We start from the raw sequence: 24479 nt of genomic DNA on the forward strand, positions 1-24479 counted from the left end.
TAATATTACAACCAACGCAGATGAAACCTCTACTAACTTCTCGGACATTCAATCAAACTTTCTAACCGATGACTACTGCCCTTACATCAAATCAAATGCAAAAACTATTTATATTAACAAAGACTTAAACCACCCTTGAAAGATTAAAGAAAATAATCTAAAAATGATTGAAAAATAATTTCAAAACTAACAAAATGCCAGGCCTCATTTGATAACGCAAAACACACTTATCAAAACGCTTTAAATAAAAGCAACTTCAATTATAAGCTCGAACACAATCCAACAATTGATAAAACAAAACTTAAAATCAGAAAAGGAAAGTGCGTATTATACAAACCACCTTTTTATAATCGTTGAAAACAAAATTCGGAAGTCTATTCGTAAAACTGCTGGACAAACACTTTCCGAAATCAACTGAACTCTACAAAATATTTGATAGAAATCCCATCAAGATCTTATGTAGTTGTTGACCAAACATAAGAGCAATCATAAGTGTGCACAACAAAAAGCTACTTAAAAAACCACCAACAGAGTCAGAACTATGCAACTGCAAAAACAAAAAACTTCTTCCAGTCATGAACAAATGTAAATCCATAATTGAATCTACAAAGCAATTGCCTCATCTGAGAAAAATTAAAATATGTCATTTATTGGATCCACTCGAACACCTTTTAACAACAGATTATACGAACGTCGAACATAGAGCATCATTTCCTAAACCCAACAAGAAGAAGCCCACCAACTGCACAATTATACAAAAAAGACGAAAAATACACAATAAACTGGAAATGACTTGGACAAATCAACAGTATATTCAAACCAAACTTCATCTGCTCATTATGTAACCTACAAAGACTACACATAGCAAGTGCTAAATAATAGAAATGAACTGGTTACACAGTGCCCTCATTACCCAAGGGAATATTTTTAGTTGATTCTTAACCGCATTAACTAAGTGCATTTTATTCTATTTAATTAGTTCTTTTGTTATATTTATGTTTCTATTGTGTATATATTTTCGTTTTTAGATATACAACCTTTTCGTAAAAAGACTATTTTTGTTTTTTAAAATCCCCTATAAATCCTAATGTTTACAATTTTCAAAACTTACTATGTAAAAAATATTGTTTTAATCTATTACAAAACCTTTTTTATTTTATAATGTACTTAGATGATGTATAGTTAACAGAAGACAACAACTAAACTTACCTATATTTCGTTCTAATTTAATTTTTGTTAACTGCATGTTAATGGTAAGTCATATTTAAAACTTAAAATTATTTGTACGGGTGTATTATTTATAATTGCGTTTTTAATTATTCATGGCTATGCATTTTTTGTTTTTAAGCTTTTGTTTGCGTCTGATGATTTGCTCTGCAGAGAAACGGCGTAACGCTATAATTTAAACAATAAATTAGTATATTATTATATTAAATTTAAAAACAAGTTTTATTAATAAGTAATAAGTTTTCAAATAGTTCTATGCTTTGTGTACATCTAAAAGCGTGTGTTAAATTGTTTTAGTTATAACACAGAATAGGAAAAACAATTCATAACTTTTTTCAAAAACTTATTTTCGTCAAAAAATGTTTTATATTTTTTTATTTTAATTTGCACTAAACAGTACGTTAAAGTTTAAATGTTTGTAAAAATATTCTATGTGCTCTTTTAACTAGTAAAAAGTTAAATTGTTCAGCTTAAACTATACAAACAACATACGATTATAAAATATATACTTTCTTCGATATCCTTAATACTAACGCCTTTTAAAAACATCTTAAAAACATTGAACATCCAAATAATTGCATTGAATATTGGGCAAGCAGTTTTATTATTTAAAAACCATTATAATGTACGTGTCGGATTTGCACGTTGCATCTTTTATTTCAGAAATTTATAATGGACTCTAAAAAAATAAAGCGTTTCATTTTCAAAATCCTTTACTGTAGGGTTTTAGCAGCATTTATATTAAATAAATACAAAAACCAAATAATTTTACTAACCATTGCTTTTTTAAATATCTAAACAAAAAATAATCTTTGACAATTTAATCAAAACATGGAATTTGTCTTTAATAAACTTAAAGGGCCACAACTCAAAAAGTATCCTTACATAAATGCGTATGTAAGTTTATTAATACCAAAATACTTTTTTTTCAATAAATATTTGTTGAGATATGGATAAGTAAGTTTTATAACATAGTATTTTTAAAATTTAGTTTAATAATTGTTTCCTAAAATTAAAAAAAAAAGTTTCAAGGCAATTCTTAGACCAAAAGTCGGCAAATTGCGGCCGCAAGCATGTAAATGTGGCCCACTGAACTAAACGATACTTTACGTTGATATTTTATTGGAAATTTGGTGTATTTTGGTTAAACCATGTTTAACAGGATTTCCATAAGTTTATTAAGTTTAAGGTTTAGACTTAAAAACTTGGATAAGATTGATTAGAGTAGTGGTTTTTTTCTTAAATCGCAATCTTAAATTTAGTCCAATAAAAATGTAGAGTTTAAACAGGCATTCCGTGTGTAGACAAAAGTCATATATAAGGACAAAATTAATGATACAAAACTTTTTTTTGAACTTTCCACATGATATTAGCTTTAATACAATTAATTCATTGAAAACTTACTTAGGTATGATATCAAGAACCATTCTACAAAAATACATCGCAATCATAAGAAACAAATCCAACCTTAGGCAATGGAAAAACTTTGACAAAGTGATTTGTTGATTCGAAAAATCAACAACAGAAATCGGAAGAGCTTCGCTTCGACATAAAAAATTTAAACCGAACCATTAGAAAAAAAATTTACTAGATGCAATCCATTTCTCTAATTCTTATTCAAAACTAACAGCATTTGAATTAAATTAACTTATGCACACATGTAGATCAATTATGTTCCAAGATAAAACTATGTGGAAAAAAAAAAAACAACAGCAAAGACAACTTCAACGTCCGAATGGGCTCATTCCACGGTGCTGAAGTGTGTGACCTCGTAGGTTTATATCTCTTGAAGCTTTTTGCCAAAGATAATCGATACCGAGTCAGTTGGGATCTATAAAAGTGATGGACTTGCCGTCATTAAACAAAAAAGTAAACGTAATTATTGAAAAATAAATAACCAAATCACAAGAAAGCTATCAGACATTGCATTCAATATTACAATCAACACAGGTGAAACCTCTACTAACTTCTTGAACATTCAATTAAACTTTCTAACCGATGACTACTACCCTTACATCAAACCAAATCAAAAAACTATTTATATTAACAAAGACTTAAACCACCCTTGAAAGATTAAGGAAAATAATCTAAAAATGATTGAAAAACAATTTCAAAACTAACAAAAAGCCAGGCCTCATTTAATAACGCAAAACACATTTATCAAAACGCTTTAAATAAAAGCAACTTCAATTATAAGCTCGAACACAATCCAACAATTGATAAAACAAAACTAAAAATCAAAAAAGGAAAGTACATATTTTAGAACCCACTTTTTTACGAATCACTGAAAACAAAATTCGGAAGTCTATTCGTAAAACTGTTGGACAAACACTTCCCGAAATCAACTGAACTCTACAAAATCTTTGATAGAAATTTCATCAAGATCTTATGTAGTTGTTTACCAAACATAAGAGCAATCATAAGTGTGCACAACAAAAAGCTACTTAAAAAACCACCAACAGAGTCAGAACTATGCAACTGCAAAAACAAAAAACTTCTTCCAGTCATGAACAAATGTAAATCCATAATTGAATCTACAAAGCAATTGCCTCATCTGAGAAAAATTAAAATATGTCATTTATTGGATCCACTCGAACACCTTTTAACAACAGATTATACGAACGTCGAACATAGAGCATCATTTCCTAAACCCAACAAGAAGAAGCCCACCAACTGCACAATTATACAAAAAAGACGAAAAATACACAATAAACTGGAAATGACTTGGACAAATCAACAGTATATTCAAACCAAACTTCATCTGCTCATTATGTAACCTACAAAGACTACACATAGCAAGTGCTAAATAATAGAAATGAACTGGTTACACAGTGCCCTCATTACCCAAGGGAATATTTTTAGTTGATTCTTAACCGCATTAACTAAGTGCATTTTTTTCTATTTAATTAGTTCTTTCGTTATATTTATGTTTCTATTGTGTATATATGTTCGTTTTTAGATATACAACCTTTTCGTAAAAAGACTATTTTTGTTTTTTAAAATCCCCTATAAATCCTAATGTTTACAATTTTCAAAGCTTAATATGTAAAAAATATTGTTTTAATCTTGTACAAAACCAATTTTTTTTTATAATGTACTTAGATGATGTATAGTTAACAGAAGACAACAATTAAACTTACCTATATTTCGTTTTATTTTAATTTTTGTTAACTGCATGTTAATGGTAAGTCATATTTAAAACTTAAAATTATTTGTACGGGTGTATTATTTATAATTGCGTTATAATAATTCATGGCTATGCATTTTTTGTTTTTAAGCTTTTGTTTGCGTCTGATGAATTGCTCTGCAGAGAAACGGCGTAATGCAATAAGTTAAACAGTAAATTAGTATATTATTATATCAAATTTAAAAACAAGTTTTAGTAATAAGTAATAAGTTTTCAAATAGTTCTATGCTTTGTGTACATCTAAAAGCGTGCTGTTAAATTGTTTTAGTTATAACACAGAATAGGAAAAACAATTCATAACTTTTTTCAAGTACTTATTTTCGTCAAAAAATGTTTTATATTTTTTTATTTCACTTGCACTAAACAGTACGTTAAAGTTTAAATGTTTGTAAAAATATTCTATGTGCTCTTTTAACTAGTAAAAAGTTAAATTGTTCAGCTTAAACTATACAAACAACATACGATTATAAAATATATACTTTCTTCGATATCCTTAATATTAACGCCTTTTAAAAACATCTTAAAAACATTAAATGTCCAAAAAATTGCATTGAATATTGGGCAATCAGTTTTATTATTTAAAAACCATTATAATGTACGTGTCGGATTTGCACGTTGCATCTTTTATTTCAGAAATTTATTATGGACTCTAGAAAAATAAAGCGTTTCATTTTCAAAATCCTTTACTACAGAGATTTAGCAGCATTTATATTAAATAAATATAAAAACCTATTAATTTTTATAACCATTGATTTTTTAAATATCTAAACAAAACATAATCTTTGACAATTTAATCGAATCACGGAATTTTTTTTTAAACTTAAAGGGCCACAACTCAAAAAGTATCTTTACATTAAAAATGCGTATGTGAGCTTTTTAATACCAAAAAAACTTTTTTTTTATTAAGTATTTGTTGAGATATGGATAAAATAAGTTTTGTAATATAGTAATTTTAAAATTTATATTAATAATTTTTTCTAAAATTAAAAAAAAAAATTCCAGGCATTTCTAAGACCAAGGGTCGGCAAATTGCGGCCGCAAGCAAATGTAGCCAACTAAACTAAACTATACTTTACGTTGATATTTTGTAGGATATTCAGTGTATTATGGTTAAACCATGTTTAAAAGATTTCCATAAGTTTATTAAATTTAAGGTTTAGACTTAAAAACTTGGATAAGATTGATTAGAGTAGTGGTTTTTCCTTAAATGGCAATCTTAAATTTAGTCCAAAAAATATGTAGAGTTTTAACAGGCATTCCGTGTGTAGGTAAAAGTCATTTATAAGGACAAAATTAATGATACAAAACTTTTTTGTGTCTGACTAAAGCTAAAGCCAATACAATATTAAAGTACCACTAAAACTAAAACTGCGGCCCGCAAAGATTTTAAACATTTAACTACTATAAGTTGAAAACATATTCTTAAAAGCGAAATGGTAATTTTACAAGCATTGATATAAAAATCTACAACCATAATAAAAAAAAAAGAGTATAGCTTGTTTATTAAAATGAATTAACTTTTTTGGTTCAATCTTAGTTTAAGGCTAGAAACTGTGTTAAGTAGTATAACAACATTGTAAAGATATAGTAAATCTACGTTATTTTGTTTTTTAATTTAAAAAAGTTTTATGATGAAAAAAGTCTACATATATATGGTATATTTTTCGTGCCAAATTTAAACTTTACTACTTAAAATTATTTTTTTTTTAAATTCCAGGACTTTTAGTAATTTTCGTTCAAAATTCCACATATTTCTGAAGATTTCTCAAATTCAAGGTTTTTAAAGGATTCAAGGTTAAGTGGCCATCCTGCTATATGTAAACAAACACTAGTTGAGAATATATAATAAAAACGAAAATTCTTTTTTATACAGGTTGAACTGTATCAGTGAAACACATTTTGTAAATGTTTTAATAATGTTGAAATTCGATACAATAATTTAGATACTTAAACAGTTGTAACAGCGAAAATGCATACGACATTTGGTTAAGGAAAATAAAATTGAGTAACAGGGATGCTGCTTTTTGAGTCAAAAAATTGTCCTGAGTGACTTTAAAGTGGGTAGGTGTCAAATTCGCACGAGCGGACAAACTTTTCATGAGGCTAAAACAAACGAAGGGAATAAACTGCACGAAAGCACTTTTGCACGAGGGGACGTAATTCCATAAATAGACATTTTTTCAGTTGAATTTTTCATTTGTTTATTTTTTATAACTTAACTTTTCTTTTAATTTTTACTATCACTGTTACCCCTAACCTTTACCATCGATCGGTAGCTTTCTTTTTTCTTCTTCTTAATTAATTTTTTTTTATTCATTCATTTTTATTGTTTTTTGTTTAATAATTTTTTTTAGTATGAAATTTATCAAATTGAGTTGTTAAAGCAAACAATTATTTACCTGACAAATATCCTTCAGATCGTTCAGCTGATCCACGATATCACTCCTCATCGTGTTTTGCTTGCCCTGCTCATCTTGATTTCGTTCAGCTTCCTCGCTGCTTCCACCTGGTTGGCGTCTGTTCCCTTCTCGAGTGAACTTCTTCTCGGGTTGCTTCACCTCGCCCTTCGCCGTCACCCGCGTCTAAACTTCATCCTTTGCTGCCTTCACCTGGTATTTGAATTTATAATAAAATTTAAGAATTTTTGAAAGTATTATAGCTGCAAAGGTTTTAAGTTAGATCAATTAATTTCTATAGGCGTAGACTTCATCCTGTAGTGTAGCCAAAAATGTGTATTTGCTATTTTGAAATGCGTAAAATGACTGTTTATGCACGGTCTCAAAATAAAGTGATATTTATAATTATTACTTTGGGCTTCTTGTCTCTTTTCTTTTTCAAAAATTAAGTTTTATTGTACTGAAATCCCGAAATAATTAATTTAAATTCAACAAGAAAGCACAACATAGTTCGTATAAACTCATGGTCTAATTAAATCTTAAAGGCGAGTGAATACATCAGAACACACTTTCTTCAGCAGCTTTACATTCAAAATCATTTAGTATGAATGATTGTGCTGTGAATTGTTTTAAAAAGAAGCTGTTATAAAAGTTTTTGTTTGAAGTACAGTTGTTTTTTTTTGGTGCTATCAGTCTTAATTTGTAAAGAGTAAGAAAAAAGATACGATTTACGAGAAATTTCGTGCTTACAATAGATGTTTTAGGGTTTGTGAATATTAGTGAAAAAAACTCAAGACACAATTTACGGACTATTTGAAACTTAAACTAGATATTCTAGGATTTAAACCGAAAATTTGATAAAATGGAAAGTGATATAAACTCTTCGGGAAATAACTATAAAATGACACAAGAATTTTACATTACACATTCTGGAGTTTTAAAGAAAAAAAAGTCTTAAGTAGAATTTACCAGATATTTAAAAATTACATTAGAAATCATTGGCTTGGCAATTTTAAAAGCTTACACCATACACCAGATATTTTCGGTATAAATATTATAACTAAAAACAAGTCGAGTTTTAAACATAAATTGTATACCTTAAGTTAAAGTGGCATTTTTTATAAAAGAATATTGAATATAAAACTTTTAAGAATTATACATTAAACAACCTAACAAAAATACATAAACTAAAAAGCAGAATTTTAAAATTATAAGTACAACAATTGCTAGAATACCTACACTAATACAATTTTACAAACAAAACAGAAAAAAGATTGTTAAACCAAACTTCCGTCTGTAATATACCACAAAAATTAAGTAGATAAATCTATCTTAAGTATAAAATCAAATTCTACATAATTAATTTCAAATTAACAAGAATCTAAATAACTGGCTAAAAAAATTACAAATTTAAACCGTGCTATAGACTTCTTAAGCTCGAAATGGTAAAATATTTACCAAGCATTGCCGAAAACGAATTAATAGAAGCATTAAAACTTGCAAAAAAACCTTACTGAAAATATACAACTAAGTTAAGTTTGTTAAACATTATTGTGAAAAATAATTATAGTCTATTGTAACACGACCTGTAAAAAAAACAAATTCAGATAACCTTTTCAATATAACAAGGTTGCCTTAGATCGAGCGGATAATTCTTAGCTAAAACCGATTCAAAAATATGTATCTAAAGACTTAAAAGACTTTAATTTATTGCGAAAATTCAATTAGACCTTAAAAAGTGTAAAGTGAAAAGGCAAAACTTTATCAAAAATAAAATCAGATTAATGCATTCTGTGGTGATGACTAACTTTCTTATTAAAAGCGTGTTTATATTAATTTCCTGACTTTTTTTACCATCATTATTTCCTGAATTTCGTCTTTTTTAATCGCTTTTGTTTGGATTTCGTTAATTTTGGCATTTTTAAACCTTTTTTTGGACTTTAGTTTTTGTTTTGGCAATCTTAATACAAGCTTTAATTCCTACAATGTTGTGCTAAAGTCCACAATTTATTATACTTTTATTTATCAAACGAAACAAGTTAAAAAAAATTTTATCGGCTTTGGTCTTTATAGGGATGACCGCTTAAGAACTTAAGATGCAAGATTAGCAAAAAAATTGCTCACACTGCCAGCCTGACGAATACCCTTCAGTTCGTTCAGATGATCCACGATACGAAAACTATTAAATAGTTAGAGCAAACAATTATTTACCTGACAAATATCCTTCAGTTCGTTTAGCTGATCCACGATATCACTCCTCATCGTGTTTTGCTTGCCCTGCTCATCTTGATTTCGTTCAGCTTCCTCGCTGCTTCCACCTGGTTGGCGTCTGTTCCCTTCTCGAGAGAACTTCTTCTCGGGCTGCTTCACCTCGCCCTTCGCCGTCACCCGCGACCAAACTTCATCCTTCGCTGCCTTCACCTGGTATTTGAATTTATAATAAAATTTAAGAATTTTTGAAAGTATTATAGCTGCAAAGGTTTTAAGTTAGATCAATTAATTTCTATAGGCGTAGACTTCATCCTGTAGTGTAGCCATAAAATATGTATTTGCTATTTTGAAATGCATAAAATGTCATTTTATGCCTTCTTGAAACACAATTATGACATAATAAGTATATTAGTTTATATATTTAGAATGTACTGGCCATTAATATAATTTGTATTAGCTATAAATGGAACTGTTTTATTATATCAAAACTATTTGTAACACCAGGTTATATCAAAAAATTAATTAGTTAAAAATTAATTGTTGTTTAAAGTCCTTTTTAGTTATAGGTTGCTAAATGTTTGTTATGAACTTTAATAACAATCGCATAACAATACAATTAAAACAATGATTATTTTAAAGTTGAATAATCTTTAAACAAATGAAAAATAACATTTTTTTACTATTATTTTTTTAATGCCACTACCACGTTACTTGTCCATTAACTTACATATCCAATATATATTATTATTTTAAACCTTTCCATATAAATATAGTTTTAAGATAAAATATAATTAGCTCAGTTAATTTTGTTATCTACAGTATTACCTTAGATGTATAATTTTTACAGATTGAAAACCAAAGTAGTTTCCCATAAACAGTAATTTTTTTAATATCTTTTTAGACATGTAAAACTTACAAAGAAGATAAAACAGCTTGTAGATTTAAATTTAATTAAAATTCATACTACTTATTGAAACATAATAAAAAACTACATTAATCATAATTGTAGAAATTTGAACTGATATGTACTTCATTTCATTAGTGAATGTAAGTAAGAACTCGATAAAGAAAATAAATTTTACGACAAGCTGAATTAATGAGTTGCCAGTTTTAAAGCAACAAATTTTTCTATGCTTATATAATTATCTACTTTTATACAAACAAAAAATTGGTGCAAATTGTTAATATAATATACCAACTTGTATTTTTACAAATAAATGTATTGATACTTACAAATAACAAAAAACACTTGCTGTTTAGTTTACTTTATAACAACCTTATCAAGTATTCAATAAAAAAAAGAAACAGCAAACCTTCGTCGCCAATATCAGAGTCTTAATCACTCGAAGACGGCCAGTCATGAAATTGCTGCCAGTACTTACTTCTGCACCTACTAGTTGGATGGCTTCTTAACTGGTTCGTTTTCGTCGCTCGAATCGTCAGTTGATTCCTTGAATCGATGAAGAGCTGGCAGTTGCTACCTTCTTGGTTGCTATATAATATAATTGATTCTTTATTTGGCCTTTATTTCAACTGTTATTTTGCTTTTTACTTGTGGAATAAAACATTTTATTTCTGTGGCAATAAATATATTCAACTAAAATTAATTTTTACACATTTCTTTTCAGGAGACCTTTTTAATTAAAAACAAGGGGTGCACGACTATTCAAGTTTCAATTATTCGAACTTTTAAAAAAGTTTTATGGGCAACAATAAAAAAATAATGTTTTTAAGAAATATATCAACAATAAATTTAAGTCTTATAAATATCTAAAATTCATTTTACCATTTTCTGCAAAAATTTAAATGTTTTTTGAAATACTGCTAACTTAAGTCTTTACTGGTAATTAACTTCTTATTAAAAGCATTTTAATATTCATTTCCAGACTTTTTTACCATCATTATTTCCTGAATTTCGTCTTTTTTCAATCGCTTTTATTTGACTTTCGTTACTTTTGACATTTTTTAGCCTTTTTTTGACTTTCTTTTTTTTGTGGCAATCTTAATACAAGCATTATTTAATACAATGATGTGTTGAAGTCTACAATTTATTTTACTTTTATTTATCAAACGAAACAAGTAAAAATTATTTTTATATCGGCTTTTGTCTATATAGGGATGACCGCTTAAGAACTTAAGATGCAAGATTAGCAAAAAAATTGCTCACACTGCCAGCCTGACGAATACCCTTCAGATCGTTCAGATGATCCACGACATGAAAACTATTAAATAGTTAGAGCAAACAATTATTTACATGACGAATATCCTTCAGTTCGTTCAGCTGATCCACGATATCACTTCTTATCGTGTTTTGCTTGCCCTGCTCATCTTGATTTCTTTCACCTTCCTCGCTGCTTCCACCTAGTAGGCTTCTGTTCCCTTCTCGAGAGAACTTCTTCTCGGGCTGCTTCACCTCGCCCTTCGCCGTCACCCGCGACCAAACTTCATCATTCGCTGCCTTCACCTGGTGTTTGAATTTTTAATAAAATGTATGAACTTTTAAAAGTGTTTTAGCTGCAAAAGTTTTAAGTTAGATCAATTAATTTCATTAGGCGTAGACTTCATCCTGTAGTGTAGCCATAAAATATGTATTTGCTATTTTGAAATGCGTAAAATGTCATTTTATGCCTTCTTGAAACACAATTATGACAAAATAAGTATATTAGTTTATATATTTAGAATATACTGGTCATTGATATAATTTGTATTAGCTATAAATGGAACTGTTTTATTATATCAAAACTATTTGTAACACCAGGTTATATCAAAAAATTAATTAGTTAAAAAATAATTGTTGTTTAAAGTCCTTTTTAGTTATAGGTTGCTAAATGTTTGTTATGAACTTTAATAACAAACGCATAACAATACAATTAAAACAATGATTATTTTAAAGTTGAATAATCTTTAAACAAATGAAAAATAACATTTTTTTACTATTATTTTTTTAATGCCACTACCACGTTACTTGTCCATTAACTTACATATCCAATATATATTATTATTTTAAACCTTTCCATATAAAAATAGTTTTAAGATAAAATATAATTAGCTTAGTTAATTCTGTTATCTACAGTATTACCTTAAATGTATAATTTTTACAGATTGAAAACCAAAGTAGTTTCCCATAAACAGTAATTTTTTAATATCTTTTTAGACATGTAAAACTTACAAAGAAGATAAAACAGCTTGTAGATTTCAATTTAATTTGAATTTATACTACTTATTAAAACATAATAAAAAACTACATTAATCATAATTGTAGAAATTTGAACTGATATGTACTTCATTTCATTAGTGAATGTAAGTAAGAACTCGATAAAGAAAATAAATTTTACGACAAGCTGAATTAATGAGTTGCCAGTTTTAAAGCAACAAATTTTTCTATGCTTATATAATTATCTACTTTTATACAAACAAAAAATTTGTGCAAATTGTTAATATAATATACCAACTTGTATTTTAACAAACAAATAAATGTATTGATACTTACAAATAACAAAAACCACTTGCTATTTAGTTTACTTTATAATAACCTTATCAAGTATTCAATAAAAAAAGAAACAGCAAACCTTCGTCGCCAATATCAGAGTCTTAATCACTCGAAGACGGCCAGTCATGAAATTGCTGCCAGTACTTACTTCTGCACCTACTAGTTGGATGGCTTCTTAACTGGTTCGTTTTCGTCGCTCGAATCGTCAGTTGATTCCTTGAATCGATGAAGAGCTGGCAGTTGCTACCTTCTTGGTTGCTATATAATATAATTGATTCTTAATTTGGCCTTTATTTCAACTGTTATTTTGCTTTTTACTTGTGGACTAAAAGCTTTTATTTCTGTGGCAATAAACATATTCAACTAAAATTAATTTTTACACATTTCTTTTCAGGAGACCTTTCTAATTAAAAACAAGGGGTGCACGACTATTCAAATTTCAATTATTCAAACTTTTAAAAAGATTTAAAGGGCAACAATTAAAAAAATAATGATTTTAAGAAATATATGAACAAGTCATTTAAGTCTTATTAATATCTACAAGTGATTTTACCCTTTTTTGCAAAACTTTAAATATTTTTTGAAATACCGCTAACTTAAGTTTTAAAATTTACAAATTTATAGTAACTGTTTAATATCTCAAAAGAATTTTCAAATTTTACAAACAAAATTAAACAGCTTATTCATTTTAATAAGACCCACATACATAATTTTATTTAACTTAAATATTTACTACTTATTGAGACATTGTCTCTTAAATAATTATTTTAAGAATTTGAGTTCAAACTTGAATTCTTATGTAACTAAAAACCAGAAACTTTTATTATTCAAAATTACTGCACTTAAAACAAAGCCATTTTTTATTTGTATGTATAAATATCGAAATAATTTTTAACAAGTTAAGAAGATAAATTCCAAAGTTCTTTAGTAGTACAATAAAAAATATTCCTAAAACTATATGCAGTAACTTTCTCAACTTAAATATTTTAATGTATATAAGACTTCAACTCACTAGATGGTTTGAGTGAAACATTATAAGAGATTTCAAAATATCAAAAAATTATCTAGCATGTTGTTGCACCAATATAAAGCTGAAATTATATAGTTAGCCTTACATTCATTCATATTTATATTCATGTCTTTTTTAACCAGATGTGTTTTAATTAATAAAAATGCCAAAAAATGCATAACACACTTTATAGCCTTTAGCAATTACGAAGTATACAATATAATTTATAATAATATATATGTATAACTAAACAAAAAACTGTTTTTTTGCTTAATGTTCAATTATGGTAGGAATGAGCTTAATACATAAAACTTAAAGCAATGTGTTGTTAAACATAAACCACTGGATATAAGTTTTATTGGTTTATATCAAATAAATTATATCTGTTTATGTATTTAAATAGCTAAGCTTGTTTGACAAAAAATATCTTTATGGACTTTTAAAAACATTGATTTTTAATCTAAAATTATAGTTATAATAAATTTAATATGTTAACAAAGCTAATAACTAACTACTATCTATAACAAAGCTAACTATAAAGTTTCAGTTTGATATTGGTGTGACATCATGCTAGGTATTTACAAAAATATATATAGTATTAGATAAATTCAACTTTAGATGATAGTTTTAACGGACCATATATCTAATTGATAAATTGTGATTTTTAAAAATGTACCTTAAGAAAAAATTACTATTTCATGTAGGTAAGAAATATTAAATCTACGTATGTAATGAGATAAAAAAAAATTTCTAGTAATTTTTAAAACCTCTTTGAACCAAACCTTAAAAATGTTTTAAACCTAATAAAAAAGTTCTGTAGGTCAAAATATTTAAATAATAATGAAATTGTTTAAATATTGTTATAATACGTAAATTACACTACTCTGAATTGTAGGAACTTGAAATGTTGTGGATTTCATTTAATCAGTGGATTTAAATAAAATTCGATATGGAAATGAAACAATGAAGATGAATTGACACTACAGTAACGTTTTAAGATTTAAATATATTAAAATTCAAAAAGAATTTAATTAATAAACAATAATATTTATAAAATCTAATGACAAGCTGAACTAATGAGTTGCCAGTAACTTAAAGTAATGATTTTTCGTAATGGTTATAAAATTATCTACTTTAGATAGCCAACATTTTTGGGTTCATCTTGGTTTTAACAAGTTGGTCTTATTTGATAGAGTTTTATCTGAACTATCAGACATTTTTGATTGCTTGAAAAAAATTGAAGTAATTTTTGTGATCAAAGTTGGTGACCTCAATAGGTTCCAATGGAAAGGGCAAACTAAAAAAACTAAAAGACCATTTCACTAATAATTTATCTCCTCCTTCATTATCTGAGCAATCTTTTACAATTTTACACAGAAAGTCTATTATTAAATTTTTAAAAAAATTTACTGCAGGAATTTGTTTTAATTTTGAAATATAAAACTTTTATTAATTAAAAACCACCTACTTTTTTGCTTTTTTTATTTAAAATTTTTAGTTTTTAATATTTTTAAAATTGCAATAATTAAAAACTATATAAGAAACGTTTCCTGAAAGTTTGAGGTCTCTAGTTAAATAAATGAAGGAGAAGATAGATTTTTAGTGATTTTTTTAATTTTAGAGAAAGTGACACTAAAAAACTTGCAAATTTTTTTATAAAAATTACAATATATCAAAAATAAAATAAGATTTTCTTTGTTCTAAATAAATTGGCTTGTAGTATGTACTTAAAGCTTACAACTAAGATCCAATGTTATTTTTATTTATAAAAATGTTGGACCCCTATCCCCTTAAGTGACTTGATTAAATGAAACCCAATAAAAATATCTTAGATCTTTAATTTGAGGGACTCTTTTGTTACATTAAGGACTAGTCATTATTAGAGGGTTACTAAAGGTTTTCAGTAAGCTTTTCCAAGTTTTAAAAAATTTCTTCTAGGTTTTAAAATAAAATTTTCTGGGTTTATTTTTCGTATAATATCAAATTAGAAGTAAAAAATCATCTTAATTAGTATAAAAACACTAAAAAGATATTGTAAAGCTAGGTTAAAAGTGTTTTGTAACAAAATAAAAAATTATACTTTCAAAATACTTAATCTTTATGACAGATTTTTTGTATCAAACCAAAATTCCAATACTTTACATGTTGAATATTCAAAGAATTGTTTTTTAGAATCAAAATAGTTTAAGTATATAAGTATATATTTTATAAACATTACTATACAAATTATTTAAAATCAAAATTTTGTATACTTTAAATTAGTAACTACAAAACTTCCAACCAGTAGAATAATAGTATCATTAATACTAAGCATTTAACAACAATCTTGCAAAGTATTGCTTGTTTAAATGAAGTATAATTAAATCACATATAAAACTGTTTGCATACAATTTTTTTTAAATGCAGCTTTATGAGATACCAATAAATAGTGTAAAACTTTTAAGGTAAGATCTTCCTTTTCACAAAAAGTAGCCTCTAATTTAAATAAAAAATATTTTAATAGTCTTAGTTTTTTTATTCAAAGAAAAAAAAAGCCTGATTTAAGCATATAAGCTGTTTTTTTTTAACTAATCTGAGTCTCAAACATAACTCTCTAGCCTAAGTTAGCCTAAAGAATCTTCCTAAAATCTAAAAGGAAGTCTTGTAAAAGGGTGGCCACACTTTGAGTCACAAAAACAATTGTCCTGATTGGCTTAAAACTGTCCTGATTCATCCTGAGTTTTTTCCAAACCTTCATACAAAAAATAATAAGAATTTAAAATTGTTAAAAAACAAGTTCTTGAAAAAATTGGTTATAAAATAGCATAATTTTGAAAATAATTCTCTTTTAAAATCTAGAAAATGGTCTGACCTTAGATTAATTATAAATTTAAACCTAAAATTATCTTTATTTTTTAATTAAGAAACAGAGTCAGCCTAAGTTTAAAAATCAAATTCAAAAACCTGAGCTACCCTGAGTAATTCTGAGATTTAAAAATTCATCAAAATATTCTGAGTGAGTGGCAATATTATAATTTTCTCAAGTTTGTCTTACTTACATTAGAACACTGTACCTTAATTGTAAACACAATAAACAATATTATAAAAATTTTAAATCTTAATTTTTAACAACTTATTTTAGGTTTATGAAAATGATTATAGTTAGCTTAGTCACTTACAGATAAAGCATCACTCTTACCTTGAGGAGAACTTCTTTTTGATTGTTTATCTTTATCATTGTGGCTGAACAGGTTTTACATAAAATATTAGAGCATTGCGCGCGAAAGTAAGTATTAAGTAAATTTTTTAAATTGAAAACCAGGGACAAGTTCGTTTAATAAATACCAGTGTTTTTTAAAATGTTTCTATTTTAATTCACAACTCACAAGTTTATAAATATTTATACTTTTCATACTTAACATTTTTTTTAAGTTTTCAACAATAGTTTTCACAACTTTTTAAACAATTTAAACCGTACATTGTTTAATAAAAAAGATTCAATTTGTAGTTTACTATTAAACAAATACTACGAAAATAAAAAATACAAGTAGCTGTATACTTAAACTTCGCATTTTTTTATATTCGCTTTCTTAATTATTTTCAATCCATAAACTACTAAAAATTTATAATTATCTCTAAATTAAATTATTTTTTCAAACTTTAAGATAATTAAACATTTTTTGACACTATCAAAAATTCTTTCAAACAATATAAAAAAGACTCAATTTTTCAGAACAAAATATATTTCATGCTTTTTTCGTCAGATGTATACTAAGCAATAAAAATAAAATTTCAAATCTAGCTTATATAGTGAAAATGCAATCAACGTAGTTAATGATAAAGCAAAGAGTAACAAACAATACATAAGTACTTCTAATTACAATGCAACTAAAAATTTAAAAAATTAGTAAAGTATGAGCAACATCTTATAAAACAATTGAAGAAAACAACAAAACAGTATAATCCAACTTTTTATGTTTACACAACTTAGGTTTTCTTAACAAAATACAAATAGCCTCAAGTTTAATTAAATCAGAATTGTGAAAACAATTTTTAATAATTTTATATCTTTTTAAATTATAATTACTACCACATTCAAGGTTATTTACTAAGTGTTCAGCAATAGCAGATATTTTTTAAACATTTATTACTCTAATAGATTTAATTTTCTTATTATTTATACAAAATTCATCGATATTTTTTGGAATATGTTCCTTTATTCTTTTGCCAAATTGTTTGACTTCGATGTACAAATTGATGTACTTCGAAATCTATATGAACTAAGCTCTGTATGTACAGTATTAAGATTCAAACTTTATAGTTTATATTAAATTGTAATTCGCTTATCTTACTCACAATGTTTTGCATGTATAAAAAAATCAAGTTTCAAGTTTAAGAAAGTTTTTTTTTAATAAAATAAAAAAAATACAATTTAAATTTAAACAAACTCTTCAAAAATTTAAGCTTCAAGTTATTGTGTGAACTAAACGTATTTTGTCATTTTTAAAGATTAATTTTTGTTGTTAAAATAAGATTGAAAGATAATTTATAAAGTATATTATAAACTGATAACTATATATTTAATATAACCAACAATATAAAAGTATAACTTATAGTAATAGAATTCGATAACTATACAAAAACGACATAAATTGTAATATACTTTAATAAAGACTTTATTTTAAAACTTATAAACTATGAAATGTTTCATACAGACAATTAATACAAGGTAAGTTACGTATGTTTATTCTTTTTAGTATTTATAAATTTATAACTTTAATTTTTTAAGAAATTCAATTAAAATTTACTAGTAACTACTCAATTGCCTGAATACAATGACTAATATAGTGTATAATTTATTTTAGAAAAAACTAGTTATAAAACATTAGTTTAAGTTCTTTATTTTTAAGCAAACATTATTTTGACTACAAATTATGTTCTTAGAATGACAGTTGTATAAGACAAAAGTTTAGACTTGGTTTAACCTTTGTTCTTACTGTAAAATGATAACCTTTACATATTTACACTTACTACTAGTTTTTTAACAATACTACTAAGTTCTCTAAAAAGAAAACATGTTTATCTATTGTATAGGACTTGAAATTTCTTAGTAAGTTGTAGAAACTATAAGGAAATTTTCATTACTAACAGTTTTTAATAAACAAATTAAAAACTTAGCTTACAATTACACAAACTTTTTTAAGTATATATTCTCAAGCTCAAATATTTCAATCTTTTTTAAAGGAAAATAAAGTATAGTTTTTACTCTAAGTAGAAGTAATTGAATTTCTTTATTTCAATATACTCCTAGCTGACATAGTTATCATATTACTTGGGTAAATTTTCTAACAACAGCTAAACTTTTTGTATTAATGTAAACTAAACGTATTTAGTCTTTGTAGCTATTTTGAAAGTAAAAAGATCAGTTATTTAGTTTTAAGTTTGCAAAATAGAACAAACTGTTTTGCTTGAGTTTTTTCACATAGACACAGCAGTTTGTTCCTTTTATACAATAATATTTGTTTTTTAAAATTAGAATTTGGTCTATTTTTAACATTTTTTTTTCACTTTTAATAACTCTTAATGAATTTGTGACTCAAAGTTTAAATACTTAATAAAAAAACTCTAAATCTAATTTTATAACTTATATTGACCAAGGGTAAGGGGTAACAGTGATGGTAAAATGATATTAATGACAAATATAAATAAACTAATACTAAAAAAAGCCATACAAGGGTAATTGGTAGTGCGTTTTTGACCCGTTTCCATTTAAAATAAGTTTAACTACCCAGTTATTGTACAAGAAACAAAATGAACAAGTTACTACTTAATTAAATATAAAAATTAAAAATAACTTTTAAACTAATTTTTTTTTAGTATTTTCGTTGAAGACTTGGTTGTGACAATAAAGTAAAACACAAAATCTATCGGACATCTACTTGTAAGTCTAGTTTAAACCAATATCCATTCCAATAGTGTTAAATAAACTGTGGTAGCCAAGAAGTAAATTAACTAAGGTACAGTTAAGTTATATTTTAGTTATGTATTATTTATGTATATGAAAAATTTAAAAATCAAACCTAGTCTTAAACTTTTAAAGTTTATGAGGCTAACTTAACATTTAAATTAGATGTTTTTATTTTACCCCTGTTTATGAACAATAACTTAAATTACTATTATGTCATATATAAACAATTTAAAACAATGTATTGAAACAAAATTACTTTTAATTATGTTTAGTTAAACAAAATATCTTAAGCAATATCAATTTAATAAATAAAAAAATAAAATTTCATACTACAGTCAGTATAATCTTCAAAAACCTTAAAATTCTTTCATGACATTAATTCACAAATCCACTACACTCAAACGGATATTGGAGGGTGGCCGGACGAGCGGATAATCGAGAAGTACGTTTTCTACGCCGACCTGTGCTTCCGGTTGTTCGGGGACCGGGTGAAGAGGTGGATAACCTTCAACGAGCCGTGGGTGTTCACCAGGCTGGGTTACGGGGAAGGGATACATTCCCCCAACTTGAGAATGTCCGGCGATTTCGACTACAAGGCCGGCCACAACGTCATCAGGGCCCACGCCATGGCTTGACTTGCCTTATTTTTTGTAACATTGTCTGCTCGTTGTTATCATTATAAACTAAGTTCATCCCTGTAACTAATTTAAGCTTTATAAATTTATTATTTGGTATTCAAAAGTTCAGAAAATATTTAAAATGTTCAACAACTTTGTACTACATAAACAAGATAACTCTATATTAAAACTACAATAAAAACTAGCTATAAAGTAATTTCCTCTATTGTACCAATAAATATAACAAACTTGTTTCACTAGTATCTTTTGTTGACAAAAAATAAACATATATTTTGAATAGTAACATAAATATATTACCTTTATTCTTAAAACTACAACAAAAGTTGAACAAATTTCAACCAGGTTGTACGTGGACAAGTACAAGTCGGCGCAGGGCGGCAAAGTCGGAATAACAATGAACTGCGACTGGACCGAACCGAGGAACCCCCACAAGCTTCAGGACCACGTTGCCAGGGACAACCTGCTCGACTTCTTCCTCGGGTGGTGGGCGAAACCCATCTTCGTCGACGGGGATTACCCCGATATCATGAAGGTGCGTTGAGAAATTGTTTTTAGTTCTGTACACGCTAAGTAACTTCTAGTATAGATATAAATTTAATAATACAAGTATTCTTTTTTTATCTAAACATTTGTATTAGTGTGTAAATTTATTATTATTTTTTTAAATTCGATAGCCGATAAACTGAATTTATAAATATTGTTGTCTTTTAGTCAGCTAAGTAAATATAGTACTTTTAACCATATTCACAATAACATTATTTTCCTATTTTTACACTGTCAACTGTCATGTATTTATATACTAAAAGTCTTTACCAAATTGCAAGTCAAACCTGAATTTTAATACATTGATGGTACTATTTATCAGTAAAGTAAAAAACGTAGTTTTAATAAAGTTTATCTTTAAATCGTTTTTTTTAATACTCAAGTGTCAAATATCGAAGATTGCTCAAGGAAATTATATTTAGCAGTTTTTATTTTAATTGATAACAATTTTTTCTTCTAAGACACTGATCGATGAAAGATCGACCTAGCAGCAGGGATTGTCGGAATCACGACTGCCCTCGTTCACCTCCGAAGAGAAGGAAATGATAAGGGGATCTTCGGATTTCTTCGGTCTCAACCACTACACCACCAACCTCGCCTACAACACTTTCAAACCCGCCAGCGATGACGTGGTTGGTTACTATGACGACAGGGAGTGCGGCAACCAGAACGATTACACGTGGCCCACAGCTAAATCCGTTTGGTTATTCGAGGTAACTGTTTTTTTATGGAGTTAGAAGTACACGATTTTTATGTTTTTTAATTAATAAACATATAATTTTAGGTTATTTTAAACTATGTAAAAAAAAAATTTAGTCTTGTGTCATTTATAAAAGCGTTTTCTACTTTGAAACGCACGTTCAAATAAAAATAGGATTAACATATCTTATATTTAAAAAGTACTGCGTAAGTTATGATTTATGAAAAATTGAACAACCTTGATAATTTGATTATTCTATGTAGTTTATATCTCTTTAAACAAACACACAAACACGCTTCTAAATTTTATGGAAGTATGTACACTCAAATTAATTTTTAAAACACTTATTTAAGCTTATGTACATATTTATTTAATCCGATTTTTATCAAAACTAAAAGAGAGAAATATAATTTTGTTTAAAGTTATACCAGAGAACTAAAACAATCAGATACTACTTAACAACACGTCTTAAACAATATTCAAAAAGGTTCCGTGGGGAGTGAGACGGCTGCTGAACTACATCAAAGAAAAATACAACGACCCGGAAATTATAATCACCGAGAACGGAGTTTCTGAAGGGGGAGATTCCCATGAACTGGACGATTATTGGAGGAAGGAGTATTACGTCGGTTACCTCAACGAAGTTCTTAAAGGTTTTGAAATAATTTCTTATTTAGGTATTGTATTAAAATATGTGTTGAAGGCTTTATGACATTTTTTTTCATTTGTTTTAAGTATTTACCTTGTATTTAACTTGACAATTATTTATAACTATTTTGTTTATATTGTTCTAACTTAACGAATTGATGAGTTTCTTTACTTTGTTTATACAAAATATGCTATATTTTACTCTAGTTTAATTTATTTAAAGTTTAAACTCTGACTAGAATCATAATAGGTTTTAAAGAACTCTACAAAAATAAACAATACTAACTACTTAAACTTTGTTTACGACTAAGAACACATAGAGTATAAGACTACTAAGAATCAACATATTAATTTATACTAATAAACAAACAGCAATAAATGAAGATGGTGTTAATGTAAAAGGATACACTGCTTGGTCTTTAATGGACAATTTTGAATGGCAATCTGGTTATGATGAAAGGTTTAAAGTTGTTACTTTTGTATCTATTTCTGTTTAAATAAATAACAAATCACTTTTTTTAAAACATATCTTGTCTAGAACATTTATATTTTCGTAATATTACAGACTTAATAAATTAATTTGTGATTTTATATCGTTTTACAACTCGAATGTTTATACTATCTACTTCTTAGCTCAATTATAAAAAACTCGCTAAGCATTGTTAAATTACTTGTTGCTTTTACAAAAAAGTAAAAACTTGGTGTTCTTTGTTCATCAAGTTTTTTATTACTTTATGTTTTTATTTTTCATTGATTTTAAATTGTTTATGCTATTTAATCGTTGAATTATTTTTATCAAAATCGATATTTCTTCCCAAAGGTTCGGCATGCACTGGTTGAACTTCAGCGACCCTCAGCTGACGAGGGTGGCGAAACAATCGGTTGAATGTTACAAGCAGATTGTGAGGGAAAACAAATTTCCGTCGGGTGGCGTCGAAGAGCTGCAATATTGCGAAAGAAACGTCAACCTCGACCCTGGTTGGTTATAGACTTTGTTCAAGCATAGTTTGACTTTTAACAACCTTTTTAACTAAGTAGCAAGTTTTTGTACAATCTTACAACAGTTTATTTTTTGTAATTTTGTTCTTATAATATTTTATGGGTAAAATTTTAATCTATTTTTAGTGCTCAACTTGATTTTTAAGAAGCCAAACTGAGTTGCACGATTTAAATGATGCTTATGTTAGTGTATTTTTGGTAAAAAATGATTTATAAACAACGTAAATTTCTCAAATTACCTTTGAAACAAGAACTTGGAACATTTGAAAATGAAAAAGTGCTGTATTTGGGATCAATAATGTTATACTTAAAATCATTTCAACCTCATTTTACAGTACTTCCTCCTGAGAAACCTGACGGTGGCGAGGTCGGTGAGGTGTTTTCAGTGAATTTCCTTGGCAACGAGCTTGATTCAGATTCAGCCCTGACCGCGTTGAACGCGTTGTTTGGTGTTTCTATTGCTCTCTTCTGCATGTTCATATTTGGATCAATTTATTCAGGTAATTGTTACTGAATTTATTTTGAAAAATTTGTGATATAGTTTGATAATCAAAAAACAGATTTTGTCAGAAATACTTTATTAAAATATTTAAGTTAGTAGTTATTAAATAAACAAGAGTTACCTGATGTGTTGATACAATTTCAATTAACAAATTAGTTTTATAAAGTTTAAAACTTAATTGTAAGGTTTTATTAAACTTAATTTTACACGTATATTAAAAAAAAGTATGACTGTAAACTTTGATAACATAAGTTTTTTAATGGTGTTTATATACGATAGAGAAACAGTTTGTACTGTCTATTAATAAAATAAAAATGATATGCTATTTGATTTATTGTTGAACAACTTATATTTTACTTCAATTTAATTTAACAAATTTATTTAGTAATTTATATATACAATAACTACTAGAAAAATTGAAGTTATGATTTTATTTGTTACTTATTAAACTTTTATACTACTTGTATGACAACAATTTGTTTATATTTAGGATACAAAATAAAGAAAGCAAAAAAGTCAAAGAGGTACAGAGAAGATCTTCACGGTAAAGAAAACGTCAGTATGTCTGCTATTTAAAACCTTTATGACGTAATATTTCGCACAGTTTTTTTTTTATACTCTTTATTTGTTTACTTTTTTTTTTGTTGGTTTTTTGTCTTTAATAAACTTGTTATAAATTTTAGCCTTTCTATTGTGATACATACAAAGACTTTTATATACAATATTTTAAATTAACATTGCATTTTACTAAGGAAGGGTGGCGTCGTTTCAGATGTGGTAAAAAATAGATCCTTGCGGGCCAAATCATTTTAACCTTATTCTATTTATATAACATTTATAATAATTTCATAACTATTTAGTCGAAAATTGCTCAAAGTTCTTATTTCTTTAACAAATGAGAAAAAGAATTGAACTTTTTAATAATTTATCAAGTGTAATTTTTAGCTTCATTGAAACTGTACCGAGATCTTTCTTTTATCTA

General features: G+C 26.8%; 1 protein-coding gene across 1 annotated transcript; it reads left to right on the top strand.

Annotated features, from left to right (window-relative positions):
• Positions 1-19844: 19844 nt before the first annotated feature.
• Positions 19845-24073, top strand: LOC145846699 (lactase/phlorizin hydrolase-like; the record flags this gene model as incomplete). Its single annotated transcript, XM_082953345.1, has 8 exons — positions 19845-20041; positions 20448-20637; positions 21137-21361; positions 21836-22001; positions 22369-22456; positions 22817-22974; positions 23331-23495; positions 23988-24073. Coding segments are annotated over 8 exons (1275 nt in total), but the record flags the coding sequence as incomplete, so codon positions are not given.
• Positions 24074-24479: the final 406 nt, after the last annotated feature.

Source organism: Thalia democratica, unplaced genomic scaffold (genome assembly GCF_965202585.1).
Source record: "Thalia democratica unplaced genomic scaffold, ktThaDemo2.hap1.1 HAP1_SCAFFOLD_574, whole genome shotgun sequence".
Lineage (NCBI taxonomy): Eukaryota > Metazoa > Chordata > Thaliacea > Salpida > Salpidae > Thalia > Thalia democratica.